Genomic DNA, 27,273 nt, shown 5'->3' on the forward strand with positions numbered 1-27,273 from the left:
AAAACAGACCCCCAAATATCAGTGCATAATGTCAGCTCCATAACTTATCTGCCTCATGTCTAAAGTCTACAGTTTCCTTTCATCAGTAACACTATTTGGGGCACCTGTCAGAAAACTAAAATGCTTCCCCTGTTGAAGGTCATGTAAGCACCTGAAATTTTAAAGAGTTATTTTAAGGACTTTGTTAATTATTAAATCCTCAGGAGGCATTTAAATTCTAGGCCTGCACAGTTAGATTATTGAAAAGAAAGATACCTGTTTAGTGCTGTACTAGCTACTTACAGCAATTTCTTACATTTTAAATGTATTTTAGAATTATGCTCCAGCTGAAATGTGTGTGTGTGTGCATGCATGTGTGTGTGTATGTGTGTGTATATTTTTAAGTACTTTGAACAAACTCTCTGTACTCTCAAGCTTTGGGCATAGTCCAAAAATTGTCATATGAGTCGGCAACCCAAGTTGAAAGGTAAAACCTCCTGTAATGGGAATGGCCAATTCCATTATGTTGAAGAGAGGTATAATCCAGACCTGAGAAACCTGTGCTCCTTCACAAATTCCTCCTAGACAAAGAAGTAAATCCTTTGCCAACTCAAAATGGCAATGTCACCACTTACACCCACAGTTGCAAAATTACAACATTTTATATGTCTTTAGTGGCAAAATTCTAAATCCAGAAAATTATGCCGTGATGTTATGTTCTTCTGTGTTTCTTTGTTCCTCTGGATTTATGTTTGACTCTATTTCCTGTACCCTGTGCTGTATTGTTGTATTATTGTATGTATTGTATTTTGCATATTCTTAGTGCTATGTCTTATTATGTCCATTTGTTATCTCATGCTTCCCCAATTCCTTGTCTCTCTTAACTGACCCAAATTCGAAGTCCAATAAACATTTATTTATTTTCACATTTGTTAGCTCAGCTGAAAATATACAGAGATTTTGGGAATCATCTTAGGAAAAATGAGCTTTGAATCCACTGAGTTTCACTAAAGGTTTGTGAAAGCAGTAGCATCACAACACAAATTTTACATACACTAAATTTTACATACACACAGAAAATATGTTCAAGGAAGTCTACTTATTGGATTAGGCCACTTTAATTGCGCTATCAGGACTCACCCTGTATTAGCCATACACCTGGGTGTGAAATCTGTACACTGGAACTGGTTGAGACACTCACTGAATACATGCACCAGAAGGGCAGAGAAAGCAACTCAACAGCTTGGCTAAAACATTTCTTTTATGAGTTACTTATCCAGTTCAGAAACATAAACCCAAGGCAAGCATGAATAAAAATAGGTTAAACATAGCATGTGGCATCTCAGTCTCTTAGAATTTGTTTCATTTATTTTAGTTTATTGAATATTGTCTGTATCTTCGGTTATCCTGTTTGAAGAAAAAGGACAAATAAAACATAGCCAGCAAAAAAAAGAAACATAATCATAAATAAACACTGGTTCACTCAGAAAGAAGAATGGATTCAACCTCATATTCTAACCACAAGTCAAAAAAATAACCTTCCCAGAAAACATAATTAAATAAGAGACACAAGAAAAATATTTGACTTTGCCAGCAATTAAAAATGAAAAATAACCATTTTTCACCTCCCAAGTTGAGAATACCACGTTCCCTCTCAATCTGAAAAAGACTGATAAAGCAAAAGATGCTATTAAGTGATCCCAACAGTGTGATGAAACAAAGCTGGCTAGAAGAGTAATTGGTAAAGTACTTGAGAAAAACAATTTGGCAGTATCTGTCAAAAACATTAAACTGTCCATATTTTAAAATCAGGAATTATTACCTTATGATTCAATCCTAAGGAAATAATACCAAATATGGGGAAAAGTAATTATTTCTGAATATCTTTAATGCACTGTCATTTATAATAACAACACACACACATAATACATAATGTCCAATAGTCTGGTATTAGTTAAGTAAGCTATGGCATGCCTTATTCAATGTTACTTAAATTATGTTCATATAGACTGTAATAATATGGAAAATGCTTATGTTAGAAAATCAGGTGAAAAGATATAAAATCTTGTCTATACTATGACTGCAAGTAAAAATGTGTGATACACGTGTGCACCCACACATAGCCAAAACAAATGAATGCATTTTTAAGATGCTGGAAACAATATATACCCAAAGTTAAGAGTGGTTGTCTTTAAATGGGAGTCTTTAAAATAAACTTATACCACATGGACAATGTCATTTAGTGGACTATTTACTGAATGTCTTTACAAATAATCAACTTTCTTTATAAATTTATAGTTTTGAGATATCTAAATTAAGCACTTAGTCACATAATTGCAAAACTTCTCTATAAACCACAGTCCACCTTCCTTTATGTTGCTACTAACTCTCTGTATTTCAGAAAAATAGTGGATACAAGTAAATTGATAGAAATGCTTTCCCAAAGGTCAACTACTTGGTATTTTATGAAATTTACTTCAATTACAAGCTAATGATCAGATTGGGAGACGGAGGGAAAGACGCATATTATTTTTTCAAGGCTAGGGAGCTTTTTCTTTTAATTGCTTTTTTAACATCACCAATATATCTCTATTAGATTACAGTGTAAATTTCGAAATTTAATAACATTGTTTATATTACGCTTTTTAAACTCATGAATACAACATAATTATTGTTCATCAATTAAGGAACTGAACTTGGCATCACTGTAACTCTAGACTAAGGAAAATACTACACGTTAAATATAATGTCTAAATAGATGTATTTATAAATATATTCATGTAAATCAACACATTTCATATGTGCATACACTTAAATATGTATTAATTTTCTTTAGCAGTTTTCATGTGAATGAAGCATTTTATCTTATAAACATATAAATATATATACAATATATACATACATTATCTGTGCACATATATAATATTACTTACCAAATGCTTGTTGTTTAGGATAATTGTTCAGGATAATATTTTTCCTAGTGATAAATGTTTTAGCTTCATTGGTTTTTGTGCCATTTATGAATGGTAAACTAGAATGTGTCTTAATTTCCATTTAGTTTGCATTTCATTACTGAAAGCCCTCCTTGTTTCACATTATTTTCCAGGAATACCTACAATCCAGGAAATGATCACCTCAAACAATAGATGGATAAACAACACTTTGACGAGTGGATTTATTCCTGCCAATATGATATCTTACTTGGGCTTTGGGCTTAACTACATAGAGGAGGTTTAGGTTTGATTTCAAAACTGATGATGGCCCAGAGTCAGCTTTTAAAGTATGGGAGTGGTGTGGTTTGAAACAGTACAGGGATGCTCTACTTAACCTTTGAAACTGGGTCAGAACTAGCCAGAACTGGGTCAGCCTCAGGACAGCACTTGCCTAAAGAAGCTGAATAGACTAAGAGTTTTTCCCAGAGGACCTCTCCCAGCACCACCCGTCTCAGAAAAGCATATGAGAGGCACAGGCAACCCAGTAATCCAGACATCTCTACCTTCTATCCAGGAGGCAGCACAAAATAATGACTTTGTAGGTGTACCTGCACTACGTGACATTCAGTAAATCATTGCAGATCGTACTTTAAAATCTTAAGAGGGTGATCCTCAAAAGGTTAAACAAAGAGTGACCATGTGATCTGCCAGTTTCACTCCCAGGTATATACCGAAGAGAAGTAAAAATATCTCTACACAAAAACTTGTACAAGAATGTTCATAGCAGCACTATTCATAATAACCAAAAGGCGGAAACAACCCAAATGTCCATCAACTAATTAAAAGATAAACAAATTATGGTATACCCATATGACAGAATATATTTGGCCTTAAAAAGGAATGAAATATTGATACATGCTACAACATGCATGAACCTTGAAGACATTGTGCTAAATGAAAGAAGCCAGACACAGAATATCACATAGTGTTTGATTCCATTTGTATGAAAAACTCATAATTGGCAAATATCTAGAGACAGAAAGTAGATTAACGGCTGTAAGGACCTGAGGGATGACGGTGGTGATGGGGAATGAGGAATGACTGCTAAGGGATGTAGTTTTCTTTTCGGGAAACAAAAATGTTCAGGAATTACATTGGGGTGATGATCATAAGACCCTGTGACTATATGAAAAGTCACTGAATTGTACACTTTAAATGTTGTAGCAGGTATTGTCGATGTTGCACTCATATTCCCTCCTCATTCACTTCTCCGAGCAACCATTGTTTACCTGAACTACTGTGACTGACTGTTTGCCCAAAAACTTTTTATTCTGGCTGGAGGCACTAATGTAGTTCACACAGGTCTATCAGACAAGAGGAAGGACTCCCCCAAAGCGAATTTTAAAATATATTTAGAAGAATGATCAAAAGTTACCCAAGTTGGAGGGTGGGAGGGAGGAGAACTAGGAATACTACATGTGAGAGAAGCAGGTACAAAAGCCAGAGATTGCAATTCAAGAACTTCGAAGTGGATCAGTGTAGCTACAGAGCCCTAGGAAGAGTCAGGGAAACAAGGCATCCAAAATAGGAAGAGTTCAGGTCTGCAGTGTTTCTGGGCCATAACCATCATTTCAGACTTTATCCCGAGGTTATTGGGGGGGGCTATGGAAGGATTTGAAGCAGAAGAGTAAACCTCATGAGATTTACATTTTAGAAAAATTGCCCTTCCAGGAGAAACATGTGAAAGGAAACATATCAGGCTGTTAAGGCAGGTTACCTCAGGAGGGCAGGAATGAGGTGAAGGTCGACAAATATTTAGCTTTGTCTTTGAACAACTTTGCTTGCTTCACTTCTGACAATAAATACGTTTTGTGCCTAAAAAATATCAAATCTGAATTTTTCCCATTCACACGTTGTGCTTCCTTTACTGTAAGAATGAACTAGAAGGATGAACCTCGAGGATATTATGCTAAGTGAAATAAGCCAGACACAAAAGGACACATTCTGTATGCTTTCATTCATATAAGAACTGAGAGCAGTCAAATGCATAGAGACAGAAAGTAGAATGATGGTGGCCAGGGGCTAGGGAAGAGGGGTATGGGAAGTTATTGCTTAATGTGTACAGAGTTTCTGTTTGAGAAGATGAAAAAGTTCTGGAGATAGATGGCGGTGTTAGTTGTACAACAATGTGAATGTACTTAATGCCACTAAACTGTACACCTAAAAATGGTTAATACGGTAAATTGTATATTAGGTGTATTTTACCACAATAAAAAACCAGAATGGACTGGAGAAGGACTAAACAGAATGATGGGACACAAATGAGCAGACTGTGGGAGCTACAGTGGTCCATGTGAGGAGCACCAGATTCAGAATGGGCGTGGAGACAGTTAAGTGGTTACCACTGTGGGCAACTGTGGGAAAATCTTGGAGACAGTATGGAACACACTTTAGCTATCCTAAGAGATGAGGAAGATGGGTTACTTATTCAACAAATCATGTTAGTCATAGACTGATGGCTGCTTTTGAGGGGGCATTAACCCCATCCCCACTGCTCGCCTGCCTGAATATGAGCCAAAAGGAGCTCCAGTAGCCAGAGAAAGCCCGCAGGCAAAAGCTTGTAGCAGACAGAGGCCTTAAGTTCATGTGTATATTTTCACATGAAAATAAGTGCCAAGGGGATTTGGTGGGATCCCTACAATGTCTGTTACAAATGTCAAGGCTCTTGGCTTGAAACCTGGCCAGAATGTGGTTCCATTTCCTGAAACAGGAAACATTACCGGCCAAGGAAGTAAGAACAGGCAGGGGAAGGGAGCTGGCAATGGAGACTGGTGGAGCAGCTAGTGATTTAGGAGGGAAGCAGGAAATTGTGCTATCATGGGAGTAATGAGGAGAAGTGATGTTTTAGAATGTCCAGTTAATACATAGCACAAGAAACTAGAAATTCTTCTCTTAGATCATGGAAAGTATTTTAGAAAACAGTATTAGTTAAGTAACAGTTTATAGGCACTAAACACCGCATACTGCACTATGCTACAAAACTCAGATGCCAAAGATGGAAAAAACAATATTCAACTAGAAAACAGCATAAGTGTTTCCACTCCTCATCTCTTTCTTTCCTTTCACTTAATGTATGAATTATACAAACCGATATACTATACATACCACCTTATAGAAGGCTGTATTTGTTGAGGAAAAAATTTACTTTCCTTTTTTTATCATGTGTACAAGAATTACATGTAACCAAAGTCCTTTATAAATACCAGGCAGACACTGCTTTTATTATATTTTGCACATGTATTTTGTTTGTTCTTCATATATAGCCATAATTACAAAATTGAATAAGCTCTCATTTAAAAATTACTTGCAGACATCATTTTTCACCTGTCACTGAGATCTTCATTGCATCTAAAAATATTGAAAAATGACGCTAAAATTTATATATAGGATGTATCATTTAAAAGCTTCTTTAAATTCTAAGTGTTAATACTTCTTTTTTAAAATCCCTTTTTTCCAAAGAAAAAGTATTCAAACATCTTTACACATACATATATATTCAATAGAATTTCAAAATTCACGAATGCCTTTAATTTTAGAGATTAATTTTAAATTTATTCTCAAGCAACCTTTAAACCTACAGACTCCTTTCAAATAAATTTATCTATGGGGAAGGAAGACAGATTTTTAAAATTATGTTTGGTGAAATATATTTTTTAAAGAACACAGTAGGAGAAAAGAAATGCTTTCCCATTTTCATCAGCTTCTGCTTGTTTTCTGATCACAAACTAAAACCCAGAAATAAAGCAAGTGCACGCCCCAAATGATTTTTCTTCTACATGCAAAATGCTTTTACCTTTCCTACTTCCTGTCATCTCAACCTCTTTGTATTTTCCCCCATTTCTCAGACCTGTTCCACTGGAAGCTCAATACTGTGGACTGGCCAACTGATTTATCTACGGAAAATTCATTGGCCCCTTGGACACATTCTCTATGATATCATAGAGAAAGGAACAAAGGGAGAGAAGCAGGACACAGGTGGTATATTTTGGATGTTCTGCCTTTTATCAACTAGAACCATGTGATTTCCTTTCAGATACTGACCATTCCTGTGTGCAGCCCAATTTCTGTTAACATAAAAGGCACGTAAGATATTCTACTTATACCCCTTATAAGGCTAGAAATATCATACCACCTATGAGTAAAACTAAAAAAGCTAGCAGAGGACAGAGACTTGGAAAGCAAAGCCAAAGTGATCTTGTCCAAAAGTAAGCTGTTTCAAGGCACCAAGAGGCTTCTTTCATTTAAAAAGTACATTTTTGTGCATATGCCAAAAATAAATCAGCACAGAAAATGTAATTTCACAGCAGTTCTTGTGTGTGTGTGTGTGCATGTTGTTGAACTGGAACCTCATTGTTCATTCCTAGCACTTAGCATACAGGAGGCATTCGGTTAATGTTTCCTAAATGAAAGCCTCGTAGCAGACAGGGATAGAATGGCGTGTTGCCAGCAAAGATTTCGGGTAGATAGTAAATATAAGAGGCTGAATCACAGGGTTGAAAACTAGCCCGCAATTTCCTTTTACAGATTCTTCCATAAACAACGGGCTTTTGCTTTTTCAATCAGAGAACAGAATTCTCAAAGTGCTACTGGTATCATAACACTAATGGTCCCGCTGCATAAAGTGTAGTTTGACGGGGTATGGGAAGGACAGGATCTCTCTCTCTCTATTATAATTTGTTTTGGAATAGGACAAAGTGCTGTTCCCATGGACTTTAAATAATGCTAAATTTTGTACAGCCTCTCACTGTTTTCTATGCTTTTCTAATCATGTTCAAGAAAACGAGCTGAGAGATAAAGCCTGCCTTTGTCTTCCAGCTGCTTTGCATTGCGGTAGTGTGAGCACCTTGCTTCGTTTCCCTTCCCCATCCTGCTGTACATCACTCACATAGCAAATCAGCAGTGGAGGGGTTAGCTTCCCCAGTGACCTGCATGCAATTTTAACAGAGACCTACTTCGAATCTTTAGGACCTCAAAGTGTACGATTCCTGCCTTTCTGAATAAAACAGAAGGACTTTTCAATCTCTAAACTTAGATTAAATGGATAGCTGTCTCTTCTGCCCTGATGTAAAACCAACAGCAGATTAGTATATAAAAAATAATATGAAATAAAATCATTTTTCTGACTCTTAAATTATTTTTTTGAATCACATAGAAAATGAAATCTCTGGACATGCTGATTCAAATTTTGCAACTCATTTAAACAATGGTAATTTCCAAGTAGTACAATCAAAAGGTTGATTGTCAAAACCCTATAGAACATCCCCTCACAATCATGATTTCCTATCTTTCTAGTTCACTTGCTCAAATTGCTCTAATATACAAAGACCTCCAATCTAGTAACATCTCCATTTGCATCTATAAACCAGGTTTCTCCCTCACAACCTCCCTTATCCATCAAGAACTTCACTGCCTATTTTTTATAATCACTTTCAGCATTTTCAACACCCTGTGAGAAATCCTACAGGAAGCTGCATAAAACGGTCACAGGATAAGGGGAAGAATATAGGTATGTGCCAAGAGCACTATTTTTCTAAGAACCCGGAATCTGAGCTGGATCCAAAATGGTGGCTTGGAATAGATGGACAGCTTCCAACCTTCTGTATCCAGTCTTCACAGATTAAGGTTGTCTGTTTCATGATTTCTCTCTTAGCTGTACTGCCACAAATTTCTCCAGTAAAGAAAGAAATCCATATTTCGAGCACTTCCCGATCAGAAGCCCTAAGTTTCAGCTCTGAATCAGCACACAGAGCAGTAAGAGAAGAATGGGATTCCCCAGAGAGTGTTTGGGCCAGCATAGTGATCAGCCTCTACCTTTCACCCTTACCTTGGGGGCTCTCAAGCACCAAAGATTATCCAAAACTGATGAGGCTAATCACTCTCCCCAGCCCGAACCAGCCTCTTGCATCCTTGGTGGAGGCCGTTAAAAGAACATGAAAAAGCTCATGCCCTTTAATTGCTTTTCCCTCCAAGTGTCTGAAGCTTCATGATTAGAACATCTTGTGACATCCAGAGCAAAAATGCTGTTCAATCATCCTCTGTCTAGCTTAGGGTCCCCTGGGTTTGCATATAGAAGCTTTCTCAGGGTTCAACACATATAAAGAAGGGAAGCAGGATAGGGCAGAGAAAGGAGTTGAACTGAGAGATGCAATCACAACAGAGAAATCAGTTAGTCCTACAGTGAACTCTCAGGCTAATATGGCTCTTCAGATTTGTCCTGGATTGAAGCAAGAGGGTAAAAAGGCCTGAGTGAGTCAGCTCCCTTCAATCAAGGGTGACTTTCAGAGAGGGTCTCAGCTATGAGCCAGCAGCAGATAACACTCTCAGGAGGTTCTGAAGGTAGTGGGATAGCCTACTATAGCATCCACTATACAAAGAGTGAAAGTGAAATTTCAACACTCTATGTACATTAGAATATAGGTTTAAGTTCCAACCACTTAAAGGTATATGTCAATGAAGAATATTTGAATTTGCTGGTTATCTCTCCAGTAAATTCTATTGCCAAATCCTCCTTCAAGGCCTCTGAGGCCTTAGAGGTGAAGCTGCCACCTTCCTCTTCTCTGTCTCATCTGATCCAGATAAGTATGTCTTTCTCAGCACCCATCATCCCTCAGAACACTCACCTATATATGTCTGCCTCCTTCTGCTGGGTGTGCCCCTGAAAGATGGGCACAGGTATTACCCATCTGTGTATTCTCACACCTAGCCCAATGTTTGGTAAATAAGGCACTTGATAAGGGTTTATTGAATGACTGAATGAATTAACGACTGAACACATTTCTTTTCCTTCCCTGCAGAAACAATGACATAGGGAAATATATTTGATGAAACGAGGACAACTCTTTAAGTGCACGCCTTTATGTGTAATTATCATGGGTGCTTAACAAGGGCTGTTTGATTTTGACTAACTGGCACCGCATGAAAGGGCTATTCTGAAACAGTCAACTCTATCTTATGGGTCTCCTAAATAAACTAAACTCTATCACAGGATTTGAATGCAAAATAGAGAAGAAATTAAAATGTAAAACATGAAACAGCTGTTTGATCAGCTGTTACAATAGGCTGTGAACAAAGGCTGTATTCATGTTTTATCTAGATGGGTAAAAATAATTAATCACAGAAAATGGTTTGTTACAAGGCTATTTTCTTTTCTTTTCTGCACGGAAACACAACAGTTATCTAATTAATGATGCCAAATTTTTGGAAGCACAGGCTAGATGGTACCCAATAAATTTAAAAGTACTATAAAGGTATATGTTGCCGGTAGATAATGGTAGGCATAAGGTAATAATTGTGAAAAACAGCTTTCCTAAATGTTACAGAGACCAAAATTTACTTGCCACCACTAAAATGTTACAAAACGGAAGATGTGTTTAATTTGTAGTGCCTACAACTTCATTAAATTACAACTACAAACTGGTGAAGAATCTTGATTATCTGTCTGAGGGGTGGTTGAGTAGGAAGGAAGTGTTGGTTTCCTACTGAAATGGCTAAGAAGTCCGTTATTACAGGTCCATCATAAGGTAAATTGATAAAATTTCCTTGGGATGACAATTTCGCAATAATTCTTAAATGCCTTAAAAGGATTCCTAACATTTATCTCTGGAAACTTCCTAAAGAAACAATCAGAATGATACACAACAATTTAGGTTCATAACAACTTTGTTGAAAATAGCAGAAATTTTGAAAAAAAACACAAGTTTTCAGCAATAGGAGATTGATACTATCATCCTATTGACTATAGGATGAAGGAGCTATAATAGAAACATATAACTCCTATAGGAGTTATAATACAATCATATGAACTAAGGTTATAAAATTATGGAAAAACATTTAAGACATGGTTAAACATTTATAATATGTTAGTGTTTGTTTTTAAAAGGGATACAAATAACTACAGTAAATACAATAAAGTTTGCATAAAGAAAATATAGGTGGCAATAGTAACAATGGTGTTTTGTGGAGTTCAATTATGGATGATTTTCATTTTCTTTTTGCCATTTTCTGTAATTTACAGATTTTTCACAATTAATATGTATTATTTCTGCAATTCATGTTATTAAAAAAGACATTCACACCTCTCTTAAAAAATTCCTCAAGCCATAGAACATCAAGATGGAATGTGATTGCATCTCTCATTTCTCCGTGGCCTTTCTTCTTACAAAATGTTTGAAATAATTTTGGTTATTAACTAATTTGGTTATTAATTCTTCACTTTATCCTTCTGAAAAACGATGCTTTGATGGATAACAAAAGCTCTTCCAATGAGCTTGTTTCTTTAATGCGGAAAACTGGAAAATAACCCAAAGAAGTAAGATAAAATTAAAGACAAAATTATCAACACACAGTTTAATACACACACACAACTGGGATCATAGGAATAAAAAGTAGCCCCAACTTCAAAATATGAAGTCAGAATTCCAAATTCAATTAAAAGAATCATTAGAAATGCTGGAGAGGCTAAGCAAAAGAGAGGATTATTTCAGCTAGAAGGAGAGCAAATAAAACTAAGGATCTAGTAGGACACCTACATCATTGTGTAATTCCGATCAATGTTGATGAGAAGGTGACTAGAATTAAAAATGGCTTAGCTAAGAGATGCCTAACATAAGATCAAGAGCTCAAATTTCAGATATGAATTGGAAATTAGATAGTATATGACATTTAAGATGCCATTAAATGGAGACTATGGTAAGATGACTAACATTTAAAAGGTCAGACCTACCTGAAGATGTTTTCTGATCTCACAAAACAAAAGGTTTCAATGACAGGTTTTTGTTTTTTGTTTTCTGGTTGCTGGTTTTTTAATATGTATTTTTATTTTTTTAATTGCATTTTAGGTTTTGGGGTACAAGTGAAGAACATGCAAGATTGTTGCATAGGTACACATATGTCAGTGTGATTTGCTGCCTTCCTCCCCATCACCTATATCTGGCATTTCTCCCCATGCTATCTCTCCCCAACTCCCCACCCCCGACAGACCCCAGTGTGTGATGCTCCCCTCCCTGGGTCCATGTGTTTTCATTGTTCAACACCCGCCTATGAGTGAGAACATGCAGTGTTTGATTTTCTGTTCTTGTGTCAGTTTGCTGAGAATGATGATTTCCAAGTTCACCCATGTCCCTACAAAGGACACGAACTCATCATTTTTGATGGAAGACAGTGTGGTGATTCCTCAAGGACCTAGAAATAGAAATTCCATTTGGTTTCTGTTTTATTTTGAGGTGGAGTCTTGTTCTGTCACCAGACTGGAGTACAGTGATACAACCTCGGCTCATTGCAACCTCCGCCTCCCGGATTCAAGCAATTCTCCTGCCTCAGCCTCCTGAGTAGCTGGGACTATAGGCACAGGCCACGGTGCCCAGGTAACTGTTGTATTTTTAGTAGAGGTGGAGTTTCATCATGTTGGCCAGGATGGTCTCGATTTCCTGACCTTGTGATCCGCCCTTCTTGGCCTTACAGGTGTGAGCCACCGCACCCAGCTGACAGGTTTTATATAACAAATAAGATGAACTTTGGGTTTGAGATTGTCAGAAATACACATTTTATCATTTAGTAAACTGAGTCATAGCTCTTCTTGGGAAGAAAATCTCTCTTTTTTTTTTTAAAGAATAAAAAATATAAATTTGGCCAAGTCTCTCAATTCCAAAACTTTGGAGGGAAGACATTAGTTATTGTTTGTGATACTTCTCTTCTGGATAGGCTGCCAAAAAGACAATGAAGAAAGCAAAGTGCATCTTTGAAGACCTCCTTCTACTCATTCTTGCCTTCTTTCTATCCCCATTTCTCTTGAAACCTCCCTTGGGCATTCAGAATAACCCAATACATTATAATCAGCTGATCACCTCTCAACCTGTTCCTGAATTTCTGTCCACGTCTTGGCTTCCCTGGCCATCAGGCACACAACTGTCCACCTTATCTTTATAGCATAAACTGTCAATGGCTCCCTATTTCCTACCACAAAAAAACTTAACTATTCACTTTGTTTTTCAGTCTCTCATTTGTGGATCCTGCCTGCCTCCTACTAACTTTCCTCCGCATGTCTCCCCATTCTTTTATTCTAGACAAGCTGGACTTTCTAGAATAACATGCCTGTAATCCGAGCACTTTGGAAGGCCAGGGAGGGCAGAACATTTGCGGTCAGGAATTTGGGACCAGCCTGACCAACATGGAGAAACTGCTTCTCTACTAAAAATACAAAATTAGCTGGGCATGATGGTACATGCCTGTAATCCCAGCTACTCGGGAGACTGAGGCAGGAGAGTTGTTTGAACCCAGAAGGCAGAAGTTGCAGTGGACAGAGATGGCGCCATTGCACTCCAGCCTGGGCAGCAAGAGCAAAACTCCATCTCTAAACAAATAAATATCACCTGCCTCTGGCCCTATGATTTAAACGATTCCTCCCATCTTTAAAGCCTCTCTCTTCTCTACCTTCCCAAACCCAGACTGTTCTTCAGAACCTGCTAAATTCTACTCCCTTAATGGGACCTTCTCCAACTCCTGGGGTCTTTAATGATTCTTCTAACTTAGTCCTTGGGTCCCACAGTTCAGAATTCAATTACGTATTATTTTTAATTGCTCCTTATTGCATGTGTGCGCTAGTCTTGTGTCTCCATCTGCATTTTAAGTTTCCTGAGGGTAAGAACTTAGTCTTACTCTTTTTCTATACCTTCCTTCAGTAAATAAATGTATGCTGACTTGGGAAATATTGCTAACAGGGAGCTGGCTTTCTGTATCTTTATTTACTGAGTTAATGGAGGAGACCAAAGATGGATCTATTTTGTGAACATGAAAACAGAAAGTAGAAATAGTGCATTCAAAGTATTAGTGATTCTAACCTCTCACCCAGCACCATTTGATCAGGTTCTCCTTCTGTTTGCATTTTCTCCTAAGGCTGAGGGCTTATCCTTCAGAACAGTAGTTTTATTCAAAAGAAGTGGTTGTGAGGTCTGGAGCCAGCCCTTTGCCCTCTCAAAATGTACTTTTTCTTGGATGTAAAACTGAGCGATCTTAACTAGTAGGTAAAACTGTAAAGATGTTTCCATCTTCAGTCACCAATGATTCTATTAAAGCAAAGCATATTTTCGCTTGGAAGAAGTTTGTTCTTTGAATGCTCAAAATCGGGAAGGAATTTTATACCATTATGTCCTCCTCTTAGGGGAAATAACAACTTTTACACAGACACATTACTAATAAGTTAAGCCCAGCTTATGAATGAGATCCTTGCAAAAGCGTAATGTTGCACATTTAACCTGAGCAAATTTCCAAAGTATTCTCTTATGGGGCTGAAAACACTCGTTTTTCAGACACACAATACACTTGAACATGGCTCGTCAGCTTGGGTCACTTTTGCACCCCTACATGGGTATTTGATCTTGCAAGATTCCAGAGTGCCCTCAATTAAGTACTGCCTAGTAACTTGTAAAAATAACAAAGTTAACATTTATTGAGCATTCTGAGTTAGCCCAGGGACATTCCCCCACTTCTGAAGTACCAAGACAAATTGAAGAAACTTCTCTGAAGAAATACTAACACAAATTGAAGAAACAAGCTCTACGGAAGAGCTTTTGCTATCTAGCAGGGCATCTTTTGCAGAAGGATAAATTGAAGAATAATAACCACATTTATTTATTTATTTATTTGAGACAGAGTCTCACCCTGTCACCCAGGCTGGAGTGCAGTGGCACAATCTCAGCTCACTGTAATCTCCACCTGATTCAAGTGATTCCCCCGTCTCTGCCTCCCAACTAGCTTGAGACTACAGGTGTGTGCCAACATGCCTGGCTAATTTTTGTATTTTTAAGAGACGAGGTTTCACCATGTTGGCCAGGCTGGTCTTGAACTCCTGACCTCAAATGATCTACACACCGCCACCTCCCAAAGTGCTGGGATTACAGGCATGAGCCACCACGTCTGGCCAATAACCACATTTATTAATAACAAAAATTCCCTCAAATATTTTTAAGAAGAAAGGCTACTGATACAAATGAAAGATGCAGTCACATTCCATCTTGATGATTTATACTTTGAGAAATTCTTTTAGCAAGGGCAGAGTATGGTGTTTCTGGAAACATGAATTGCAGAAATAATACATATTTACTGTGAAAATCTGTGAACTACAGAAAATGGAAAAAAAATGAAAATCATCTATAGTTGAACTCCGCAAAATAACTAACCAGTTACTATTGCCCAAGTTCCACATTTAGGGGAACCGATGGGATTTGAACTCAAGCCCCAGGCCTCCAGTGCCCTTGTGTCTAACAGCTGTGTTATCCCCCTTCCTCTTCATATAGGAATGGTTTGAATTTGTAGTTTCTGACATATTTACCTCTTAAATATATATTAAAATAATTAGAGTTAAAGCTTTCTTTAAAAAACTAAGCTGCTGACTTTCTCACATCATCTGTGTTAGTAAATCATTTACAAGCCAAGAAAGCAGGGCTTGGAAACAGCATCCCTGTTACAGGCTAATGTTCCCTGAGTGTGTGTGTGTGTGCATGTGTGTGCATGTTCATGTGTGTATGTATGTCAGTGCATTCACATGCACAGCCACAAACCACTTTCTCAACCCAAAGTTTGACAGTGAGGAAGCTGGCACACTGGCACGTCAGACCACTAGTTGCTAGCGGACGTTTTGTCAGCCTGATGAACAATAATAACCAATATCTATTGTGTGCCTGCCAAATGCCAAGCCACATCCCAAGCACTTGACATGTATTTTCTCTTTTAATCCTCTCAGCCACGTTATGAAATAGATACCATTATTACCCCCATTTCCAAATGAGAAAACTAAGGTATGGGAAGGTTAACTATTTTGCCCAAGGTGGAAGAGCTAGTTAGTGGTGAAACCAGGGTAGATCCTCTGCTCTTAACCCCTGTGCTCTACCACTGCCCCTGCGTGTATAGCAGGGAGCCTAGACCTCAATACCCAGTCAGAGGAGAAGGAAATTGTGGCCATTGTCAAAGGCCAAGCCAAATCTCAAGTCTGCCCTGGTGACTTCTGATTCATTCAATGTTCATTGAATGAATGAATAATGAATGAATGAATCGTCCCCTCCCATGGCATGCACCACCTTCTACCTTGTATTATCTAAGTATCTCATCTCCCTTCTTGAATTGACAAGTCTTCCAGGGCAAGAGCAACATTATCATTTTTGAATTCCCTACCACAACCATCTCTGACATTCATCTGACACATAAGGGCCTAGAAATTGTGACTCTAGTGACAACTGGCTGTGCTCACACAGCCCACCAACCGGCCCCATCACTGTGTCCCAGATGTGTTAGAATCAAGTAGAAAGAACCAGGCTTTGTCATTATTAACCTTCACAAAGCTTTTGTCATTTTGATCAAGCTTCTAAAACTTTGCACAACGTGTAGACAATGCTTGATATGCTACCTTTCTTATCATTTATTATTAAATAATATTATTAAATGAAGAATATCATTTATTATTAATGCATTTATCTTCTATTGTAGTTAAGACAGGAATCAAGTGGCCAAAATGAAGACCAGATCAGAACTGGAATAACAGCCAGGTTGAGGTGAGACTGCAGTACAGATCTAAAGCTTCCAAAATTCTCCTGATGAGGAACCCTGTAGGTCCCAGAGCCTAAGGTGAGCCTGAGTTCCTCAGGCCTCTTGCAGGGAGATAAAGGAACAGGCTGAGGCAGGATGAGGCTGAACTGATGCCCACATGTATACATAGCGTCCTGTTGTCACCTTCTCTATGCTGCACATCCAGAAAAACTATTGGTTGGTGAAAATAAGCGATTACCTAGAAATGCCTGTTTCTTGCTCCCTTAGACTGATAAACTCTATAAGACAAAGAAGAATATATTTCCAAAAAGGTAGAGTATGGCAACTATAAGCCAAAGCCAAAGTGATCACTGTTTATGGTCCTGCATGTGCATTCTTTCCAATCCTTGAAACAAGCCTGCCAGGAAGGCATTATGAGTCTCATGTTAAAGATGAGGCAGCTGAAATACAGGAAGGTTATACATCTTTTAAGGTTCCACATAGGTGAGCATAGGAAATGAGATTCATAACCAGTTTGTTTAACACTGAATAATATGAATCAAGCCTATTCTCCCCATTCCCTTCTTTTCTTATAGACAGTCTTTGTCTGTGGCCCATGTTGGGGTACAATGGCATGATTGTAGCTCACTGCAGCCTCGAACTCCTGGACTCAAGCGATCTTCCCACCTCAGCCTCCAGAGTAGCTGGGATTAAAGGTGCACTCCTCCATACCCAGCCATTTGTTATTTATTTATTTTTTTAAGAGGCCATGTCTCCTTATGTTGCCAGGGCTGGTCTCGAACTCTTGGGCTCAAACAATCCTCCTGTCTCAGCCTTCCAAGTTAAAGCGTATGTTCTTTTAATATTAACTGTATTACCTCTGTGTATTGTTTCCTTGTCTAGGATACACAAATTTCCAGGCACATCTATATAATTATTATTTTTTAGGATATTTAAGTGGGTTACAGGAGCCCAGGGAAGTTCTCTATTTTTCTTCACAAAGGTGAGAAGGAGGCTTTGCCATTAACACATGAGCCACATCTGCCCACCACAAACCTCAACTCACGACCCCTTGTGAGTCATCTCTAACATTCCCTGCCCAGGCCAGTACCTCTAGCCTGCAGCTAGGCTTGCTCTCCTTGCCACAAAGATCGCCTGCTAGGTATTGGTTACAATTTGGAAGTCTGATTCCATCACTTCCAGGGATGTCGAACAAGTGCCTGCCACCCTCAAATGACCAAATCTCCTCTCCCAAGCCTGGCCAAAACTTTCTTTTTTCTGCTTCAAGTTGCCTTTTTTAGCTTTCGGAGATTGAACAAGAGCTATTCCAGAATTGCAAAACACAGTTCCCATGGTTCCACCAACCCAAACACTGAAACTGAGGGACGCGAGACAGAAGCAACGTGCTGCTGTCCAGTTCCATGTGGGACATGTCATTGCTCTGCCAAGTCTCTGGAGATGACCTGCCCCTTGGGTAAAAGAGATTTCAGCAAATGCTCATTTCTATACCATACACATTTCTAAAAAGCTTGTCTACAACAATCTTGGAACTTTTAAAATATTGAAAAAGAAAGTTATATATTAACAAGCTATCCTCCCAGTATTATCTCTGTTTATCCCAAAGGGAGTGATTAAAATTTGCTGACAGCTTTGAAAATTATCAGGGAGTTGCCAGAATGTCACAAGTTTGATTATTAACAAAGTTGAGAACCCAGAGTCAAATCCAGAGACTTTTAAACATAAATCATTGTGTTGGTCACCTACTAATTCTAAAATCCTACACACTACACTCTTGATTTTGGCCATTTCATCTATTAAAACCTCTGTCGTACACATTTGTAACCCCCAATTTCTTTCCTACTGCTAGACTTCTCTCCCTGGGTTTCCTCCCAGAACCTCCAATTCTAGATGTCCTATCTTTCCCCAAAACCTTCTCTCCCTCTTCTTCATATCTCTCTTTTTGCTAACATCAGCACCAGATGTGACACATGTCATTTAATGCATGGCACTCTGTGAATAAAAAATCATCCGTGCTATTCACTGACCACAGAAACAGCGAAACCTTTCTGACATCTAAGACACCCCACAATCCATCCCAACTGACCTTTCTAGCTTTCTCTCCCACCAGACCCCTCCGCCACCTCTCCACACTGAAGTTCTTAAGTTTTCCTAAACATGTTACCATGTTCCTTCACGCGTTTGTGGTTTTATGCAAGCTGCTTAGTTTAAAATGCTTTCTTCATCTAGTCTTCTGGTGAATTCATATTCATCCCTTAAGCTGTAGTTCAAATGTCACCAACTCTGTGAGTTCTTCTCAGATTTTCTCACAATTTGATGTTCTCTCCAGTCACCTTCCCTAGAACTTTTTGGATGCACTACTAAAGCACCTATCATAGGCCAAACAGTAGTAATTATTCCTGACTGTCTCCCACATCAGCTTGTGGGAGGGCCCCAGGAACAATGGCCCTGCATAAGTAATCTTTTAGTCCTTTTGGGACAAAATGTGGAGCAGGAAGTAAATGTTCATTGAATGAATGAACAGTGACTGAATGAATGGATCCCTCCCATGGCACACACCACCTTCTATCTTGTATTGTCTGAGTATCCCATCTCTCTTCCTGAATTGACAAGTCTTCCAGGGCAAGAACAACATGATCCATTTTTTAATCCCCTACCACAGCCTCCCTCAATTCCTATTGTCTGAATAAACGGGTAAAATTCTTGAGGGGCTTGTGCCATATTTCAGACTCTGAAAAACTATTTTACTAACACTGTTTCATTTGCCCTGTAATCTAGCAATGACTAATTGGTGTTATCCCTGTGTGGCAGATAAAGCATTGAGCAAGACTGGGCCTTAGAAGCCTGCTTTCTCGGTTCTTAGAACAATGCCTGTTCCGTGGAATGTTCTTGAGACAAGTCAGACCTACTCATCAGTACCTTGTTTTGATCCGAGTTTAAGAGGATGAATGCAGACGTTTCACCACTGCTTGCAAAAATAGCTAAACCCTCATCTACCTTTTCCGTATGAGTCTAACATGAGTAATGTGATTGAACCTGAAGGTTTGGAGTATGAATCCAAAGGTACAAATCACAAAGGGAAAATAGAAGAATCTGAACCCATCAGGCATACTTCCGTAAGAAAATGACTTTGGGGGCCTGAAAAGAGAAGCTTCAGCTTTCATAAGATGAGGCGCTATGCAAGGCAACATCAAGAGGCACTTAGTTATATTTTCTAAAACACCTAAGTAGGTATGCTTTTAAGTTCCTCTAGGAAACAAGATGTCAAAAATACTGAAAGAAAACAGAATTTATACACAGCCTTGGCCAACGTCAGCATGCTGTGATTACCCATCTATTGTATCTGCAACACCAGGCACAGGGCCTGGCATGGGTGAGATCACCAGAGCCAGCTAGGCAGACATGGTAGCCTGAGATCCACCCAAAGGGGAGGAAAGCTGGAGCAGAGGCAGGAGCACAGGACCAGGGTCAGCATCAAACATTCAATGCCTTGGTTTTTTCTCCAGCCATAGGAGAGTCAGAACAACTCTGCCCTGGCCTCTCAGGGAGCACGACCCCTACTTCCTGAAGGCTACTTGAGAACTCCTTAGAGCAAGTCTTAGACTACACATTCACGGGGTCTGGAAGTGTCCTAATTACTGCTCAAGTGCCAGGCAGCGTTAGGAGGTGGGCCAGAGCATGCCCAGGGGACCATTAAACAGGCCAAGCTGAGAGCAATGCTGATTCCCACTGACCCCATCCCATATGATCTGCCTCATCCTCCACAGAGGGTAAGTTCCCCCACTATCCCTCTCCCTTCTTTTGGCTTCTATTTTTCGGTGCCCTTGGTGTGCACAGACCCCTGTGGCTGAGGGGGTAGTCTCTGTCCCATCCTTGCCAAATATGGGCTAGGCCAGAAAGCAAAGCTGCAGCTTGGCCATCCTGCGCTAGGAGTGGGGTGGGGTAGAGTGCGGGTGGGAGAGGGATAAGAGGAAAACACGCATTTGCCAAGACACTGCAGCCTCGGGTTAGATCCATGATAATCACAGAATCTCAGAGAATCAGGAGGGCCTGGAAAGTCTTTGGCAACAGATTGGCCAGGCTCCAGCCTCTTCTGTTCAAGGTCGTTTTCCTGATGTCAGGACAACAATACACTGTGGCACATGCTTGCTCCAAGTGAGGGTGCAGAGTGTTCAGGTCAAGTTGGAGCAAATGACTGACCTTTGTACCACCTTCCCAACCCTTTTCCCTGGCTTCGACAATTCCAGCAAGCGAAGGCCTTCCTTGGGGGAAGAAGTTTAATCTGGCCCCAGACCTGCAACAGGCTTCCAGCCTCCGGCCTCTGCGTCCAGAAACGCACTCAAAATTGCCCCCAAAGGAGGGTTCAGTGCGCGGCCCTCCGGACCCACTAGAACCCCCCCGTGCATGGAGAGTCTGGGGGCTCCAGGGTCAGCCCCTGCCCCACGGCCGCCCCGCGCGCCTCTCCTAGGCGGCCACCTGTCCGAGCGCGCGAAGGGGAAGAAGGCGCACAGCCGCGACTGACCTGAGATGCCGCCCCCCACCACGACCACGTCGCATTTGTTGCTCATGGCGCTCGCCCCGTTCCAGGCCGCCCTGGTGCCCGCTGCTCCGGTTTCTGGGCCTCGATCCCAGCCCTGCCTGCCAACCAGCCCGCCCTCCTGCCAGCCTGCCTGCCGCGCGCTGCCCCCGCGCACCAGCGCCTCAGCGAGCCGCTATATTACCCGCCCCGGGAGCCGGGACGCGCAGCCCCGCCCGCCTGCCCGCCTACGCGCAGGCCGGGTGCAGCACCGGGCCACCGCCCCCGCCCGCAGCTCTGCCGCCCGGGCCCGGGGAGGGCGGGTGCCTGGGCGGAGAGTTCACCTAGGGCCTCAAAAAGTCCCGCCCCAGAATCACCACTCCTCAGCCTTTTGCACGGTATTTTCCCGTCAGCCTCCCTAGTGCACTATTAAGCTGGGCGGCTGAGAGAATGGCAGATTGGGGTGTCTTTCTTCAGGGCCCCAATTACTCCATGGGTGTGAGGCAAATCATAAGAAACTTCCATTGAATGGTTTCACGGTACCAGGCACCATGCTCAACGTTTTATTTAAGCATGATTCCTGTTCAAGCTTCCAACAATCCATTTTGCAGTTGAGGAAAGCAAAACACAGTGAGTGAGTGACAACATAAGATAAAGTCAGAAAGAAAAGAAAAAGAAAAGCTAGGAAGATTCCAAGACCCACTTCGATCTAGCACACAGGAGTACCATTTCTTGGCATTCCCAGCTCACCTCACCCTCCTTCCAAATACCCACTTCTTTCCCCACTCCCCCTGTGCCATTAACTCAGGAAGGCTCCTCCCTAGCATTGCAAATGCAGCATCTTAAATACACTCTTAAGCAATGCAGTGTGTCCTTGATGGAAGCTATTGAGGCTAGACCCCAGGAGACTGGTGGCAGCAGGTAAAGAGGCCTCGGACCCTGGCAAGGCGGGATTCAGAGCCCCTAGAAGCAGCAAGCCAAGTTACCTGTGTGACCCTGGAGTGTGGTCTGAGGAGCCTGGTGTAGCCAAACACAGCAATGATTCAACAGGATTATAGGGCTTTAAGCTGAGATGACTCCACCGAAAACAGAAGTTTATTTCTTCTGGACAGTGGGAAAACCACATCTGAGAACTAAAAGTGAGAAGCAGCAGCCTAGGATGGCTTTTGAAGAAATAAACAGGCGAAGGGCTTCTGTTCAGGCCTGAGAGAGACGGGCTTCAGATCTGGGGGATTTGATGAGAACCTGAAGCAAACCTCTGCCTCATCCCACACCATTCCCTGTATCTACCTACTGCCGAGGTATGCCGAGCTTTTGCGGTCTTCACACCAGAAGACGGTTTGGGTACTTCTGTGACTGAGTCACAGGTGGCAGGAAAAGTCTTCGTCCAGCTCTGACTTCCATCTGTCCTGCTTTGCTATAAAACAGTCAGATCCTGTTCCTGAACCCTGATCCCTACCTCATGTCCCCACTGCAAAGAATGAAGCTGCCTCACCCTGCAGACAGTTTGTGCTAACCTCCTCCTTGCCATCTTCTATCTGGTCCACCTCTGTCCGCAGGTCCCTGAAGCTGTGGGCTTCTTGGCTGTGGACCCTCTGTCCCCTAACCTAGCCTGCACGTGAATTAGGTGTCAGGTGAGGTAGGATGAATGGAGAGGATCTGCAATGGTTTAAATGTGTCGCCCAAAGTTCACATGTCGGAAACTCAATCCTCAATGCAACGTGTTGGGAGGTGTTTAGGTCCTAAGGGCTCGTCATGAATGGATTAATGCCACTATAAAAAGGGCTTGAGACAGCGAATTTGATCTCTTGCTCCTTCTAACCCTTCATCGCCTTTCTGCCATGGGATGACACATTGAGAAGGCCCTTACCAGATGCCAACCCCTTGATCTTGGAATTTGCAGACTCTAGAACCATGATATAATAAATTGCTCTTCGATGCAAATTACCCCCTCTTAGGTATTCTGAAATAGCAAGAAAAATGGACTCACATGAAGTCCTTGTGGGATCTTCTTGGAATCTCTTTTGCTTAGTTCCAACAGTACAAGTCAGCCAGGGGCCTGGGGATCTAAGACTTTGAGTAAAAGGCAGACTGATGATCCCTTCTCTATGTCCAACTGACAATGAGGCCAAGAGAGGAACCACACAGTTCCATAGTATCTGGAGAAAATTCGTCAGCAAACAGCATTTTCCCCAAACAAAGGTAGTCAGTTACCATGTGCTCCATGAGGTATATTTTTTTTTTAAAAAAGGGGGATTGAATTAGAACCCAGGACTTGGTCACAAGAAAATCAGCAGCTACCTCTTGTCCCCACATACAGGCAGTCGCCGAGATCCATTCAGGGCCCTCAGTCTCTTAGATGGGATCATTCCCGAGGTCTGTCTTCTCTGTCTGCATTGTGTGGCCAGATGAAAAGCAGTACTTCTCAAACTTAAAATGTGCATACAAATCACCCAGGTCTTGGGTGAGGTTCGAGAAGACACATTTCTAACAAGCTCCAGGTGATGTCAGTGCTGCTGGTCCATGGACCACTCACTTTGATCCCATTCTCTACTCCAGGCCTCTGCCTCCCCATCATTTTGAGAATGAGCTCCATGCTCTAGAGCCCCTTACCTATTTCAAAGTGCTCTTTGTAAGAAAGTGTCCCTTCATTATACCAGCATTGAACACCTGCTATGCTGAGCCCTGGGGAAGAGATAAAAAGGATGCAGTCTGTCCCTGCCCTCATGGGGCTCACGTTCTTTCAGGGAAGACATACAGGAAAAGCGATGACAAGCATAATTCTGAATATTGGCCTGGAACATAAAGCAGGGCTAGATAACCCAGCCCAGGCTATCGTGGAGGACCTCCAGGAGGAAATGACATTTCTACTGGGTCTTGAAGGATGAATAGGAGTTAATTAACTACTGAATATGAGCACTCCAGGCAGACTAATCAGCAAATGCTAAATTGAGAGGTGAGTCTGAGGCCGGGTTAGTAGAAGAAACAGACACTTACCTTCTGCTAAGGTAGAAAGAACATCTTTGACTACCTTTATGACTTATGATAAATACCACAAAATTAATACTGAAGAATACAGTGATAACAGTAGATGATTAACAATAAATAAAATGATAGGAATCGTCACTTATTTTTGTGTTTGTGTCTTCCCTTCCCAACTAGATAATAAATTCCTGCAGGAAGGGATACGTTATCTGTTATTCATCCATTCAAGAATAATTTATTAAGTAACAACTCTGTGTCAGACATTGTGCTCACCATTAGATATATGCCATTATAAACAAGAAACTATGTGAATTCTGGGAAAACTAAATATGGAAACAGGCCATTACAATAAATCTAATTCATGTTCCAATAGAGTATTACTCAGCACCTCTAACCAAAAGGTACAGAGAGGAGTACAGCTTGCCCCTAGCAGTGTTTGTTTGCCTTTTCAACCTGATGAAATCTATGTCTCATCAATTAAAAGGAACTTCCTTTCCCTTCATTTTTTTATTAGAAGACTGCCAAAGAGATAAAACGTTCTCATTACTTCTTTCTTACTGTCCAGCTTTTCATTAACGGATATTTCAGTGAATGTCTCATGATGCCACAGGAGGTTTCAATAACGAAGTAGGCTGTGCAGAACAGGGTTCGCCAGATATTATCTGAGTTGTACATTTTGCTTTTTTTTTTCATGCTGGAAGCTTGACAGGGGATAGAAAATTTGTTTTAAAATTAGATTCTTCAAAGCTTTCCATTTTTTCCCCCAATGACTCTGTTAATCTTTTAAAAAACACATCTAGAAGGATAAAGTGATGAAAGGGTCAGCCGTTACAGCCAGGATAGCTTTTTAATAATGTTAAATTGGAAGCGTTATAGGGCTCCTGGTTCTGCCCAGTGAAGTGTTCATCATCAGCTTCGATCCTAATCTGAGGGCATCCATCTCTTTCCCTGGGGGGGCAATGAGACGGTGGTAGGGGACCCTTCAATAGGCCAAGACCTTGCTTTTGGACCCAAGGACATGTTTAGGGGGGATCACATATCCTCAAGCAGCACAAAAAGTTGTAGGAGCCCGGCGTCAATCTAAGTCAAGACCCTTCACAGGAAAATGGGCTACAGAATCTAGGCCCAACTCGAAAGGCCACAGGCTGGTTTAAGATGGCAAAGAAAATACCTCCCTAGAGCCAGGGACTGGGCAGGTACTTAATCAATATAAAGTTGGCAGGGAACAAGTCCAGTGACAGATGGGCACTCACAATTCACCTCAATAGATTGACAGACATGTGGAGGTGCTCACCTGGCTGATAGAGACAAGGTTGAGACAGACAGAAAAATGACTCTTACTGCCCGAAGAACCAGAATATGGCCCTTTTCTTTGTGGCTCCATTGTCATAGTATGGGCAGGACAGGGAACAGAGGGGCCTAATACACAGGGGTTGGCCCCGGAGCATACGAAGTCAGGCAGAGACACCAAGCCACAAGTTTTCAGAAAGACGGAGATCATCTTCAAACATGCTGTAGAGCAGGCGTCCCCAAACTTTTTACACAGGGGCCCAGTTCACTGTCCCTCAGACCGTTGGAGGGCCGCCACATACTGTGCTCCTCTCACTGACCACCAGTGAAAGAGGTGCCCCTTCCTGAAGTGCGGAGGGCGGGGGGGGGGGGGCGGATAAATGGCCTCAGGGGGCCGCATGCGGCCAGCAGGCCTGGCGTAGTTTGGGGACGCCTGCTGTAGAGCATGATGAAGAAAAACAAGACTTTATTTGCATTATAAGTGATAAGCAATTTGCACCCAAAGCGATGTTTTTTTACAATGACTGATGTCAAGACTAAGAATATTTCTACAACTTGGCAGGGTATGGTGGCTCATTCCTGTATCTTAGCACTTTGGGAGGCTGAGGTAGGCGGATTGCTTGAGCTCAGGAGTTTGAGACAAGCCTGGGCAATATAATTAGACTTACCCTCTAAAAAAAAAAAAATAAAAAATAAATTTAAAAACTAAAAATGTAAAAAAGTAATATTTCTACAACTCAGACATAGGGTCCTAAAGAAGGAATGATATATCAGAACAGATGACATGAAAGGAACTGTATGGCGCACAGAGGAAGGTCAAATAGCGAAAATTCACATCAGAAAGAAGAGAAAATCAGAACAAACATTTCCCAAGAACATTGGGTCAAGGATTTTCACCAATTCTTTTAATAAAAAGGAAATTAAAAATAAATATTAGGATCAGAATATTAATTATTGGTTGTTGAATAGAGTTATTTTGAATGAATGTTTATGCTTTATATAATTTTTACTTCATAGTGTAAGCTCACTGATGCAGAATCAATTAAATGGTTACAGTTATGTAGCCTTGAGTTAAATGATCTCTCCATGTTTTATTATAAAATAGGTATTAACATCATGTAGACTCCTGGTGATGATTGCAATCAAGAGTCTGGTAACTATGGGTAACCAGATAAGAAAAGTAGCTCTTCTTTTAGATGGCTACTGTAGTAAGACATATTGCTGGCTGGGAGAGTTACATGTTACAAAATGATGCCCACAGCTTGGACTTGCATTAACTTGAACTCTTCTAAGTAATGGAAAGCCAATTTTTATGAAATGGTTGAAATAAAGTATTTGTGGTTTAATAGGAATCATACCGGGAGTTTTTTCCTTGTTCCTGGCACAGAGTGCCTAAAACTCTTGGAATTTCCTTGGTGATAAGGGTGATAGAAGCATCTTTTACTCTAGTGAGGTGACCCTTAGCAGGCTCCTAGGCAGCTTCAAGATGAAGACTGGTCACCAGAAAGACCAAGCGTTGATTAGAAGCTTAGAAATTTTAGCTCCATCCCCTAACTTCAAGGGAGGAGAGAGAAACTGGAGATTGACGTAATCACCAACAGTCAACAATTTAATCAATCATGTTTATGTGATAAAACTTCTATAAAATCCCTTAAATAATAGGGTTCAGAGAGCTTCTGAGTTGATGAACATATCCATGTGTTGGAAGGATGGCACACATCAACTCCACAAGGACAGAAACTCCTGTACTTGGGAACCTTCCAGACCCCATCCTATGTACCTCTTCATCTGGCTGTTCATCTGTATCCTTTATGATAAACCAGAAATGTAAGTAAATGACTTCCCGAGTTCTGGGAGCCATTCCAGCAAATTATCGAATTCTGAAGAAGGGGTCATGGGAACCCCCAATTTATAGTCAGTCCATCAAATTACGAGTAGCCCAGGGCTTGCAATTGGCCTCTGAAGTGGAAGCAGTTT

The 27,273-nt window shown here is 40.8% G+C and overlaps 1 protein-coding gene across 1 annotated transcript in view; it reads right to left on the reverse strand.

Moving 5' to 3' along the window:
• Positions 1-21,234, reverse strand: part of MAOB (monoamine oxidase B) — a 106,325-nt gene extending 85,091 nt beyond the window's left edge. The window contains exon 1 of the mRNA XM_003939479.3: positions 21,028-21,234. Coding sequence (XP_003939528.2) covers positions 21,028-21,073 — 46 coding nt within the window. The 5' untranslated portion in view covers positions 21,074-21,234. The remainder of the gene's footprint in view (positions 1-21,027) is intronic.
• Between the last annotated feature and the right edge of the window lie 6,039 nt (positions 21,235-27,273).

The sequence above is a fragment of the Saimiri boliviensis genome, chromosome X (genome assembly GCF_048565385.1).
Source record: "Saimiri boliviensis isolate mSaiBol1 chromosome X, mSaiBol1.pri, whole genome shotgun sequence".
NCBI lineage: Eukaryota > Metazoa > Chordata > Mammalia > Primates > Cebidae > Saimiri > Saimiri boliviensis.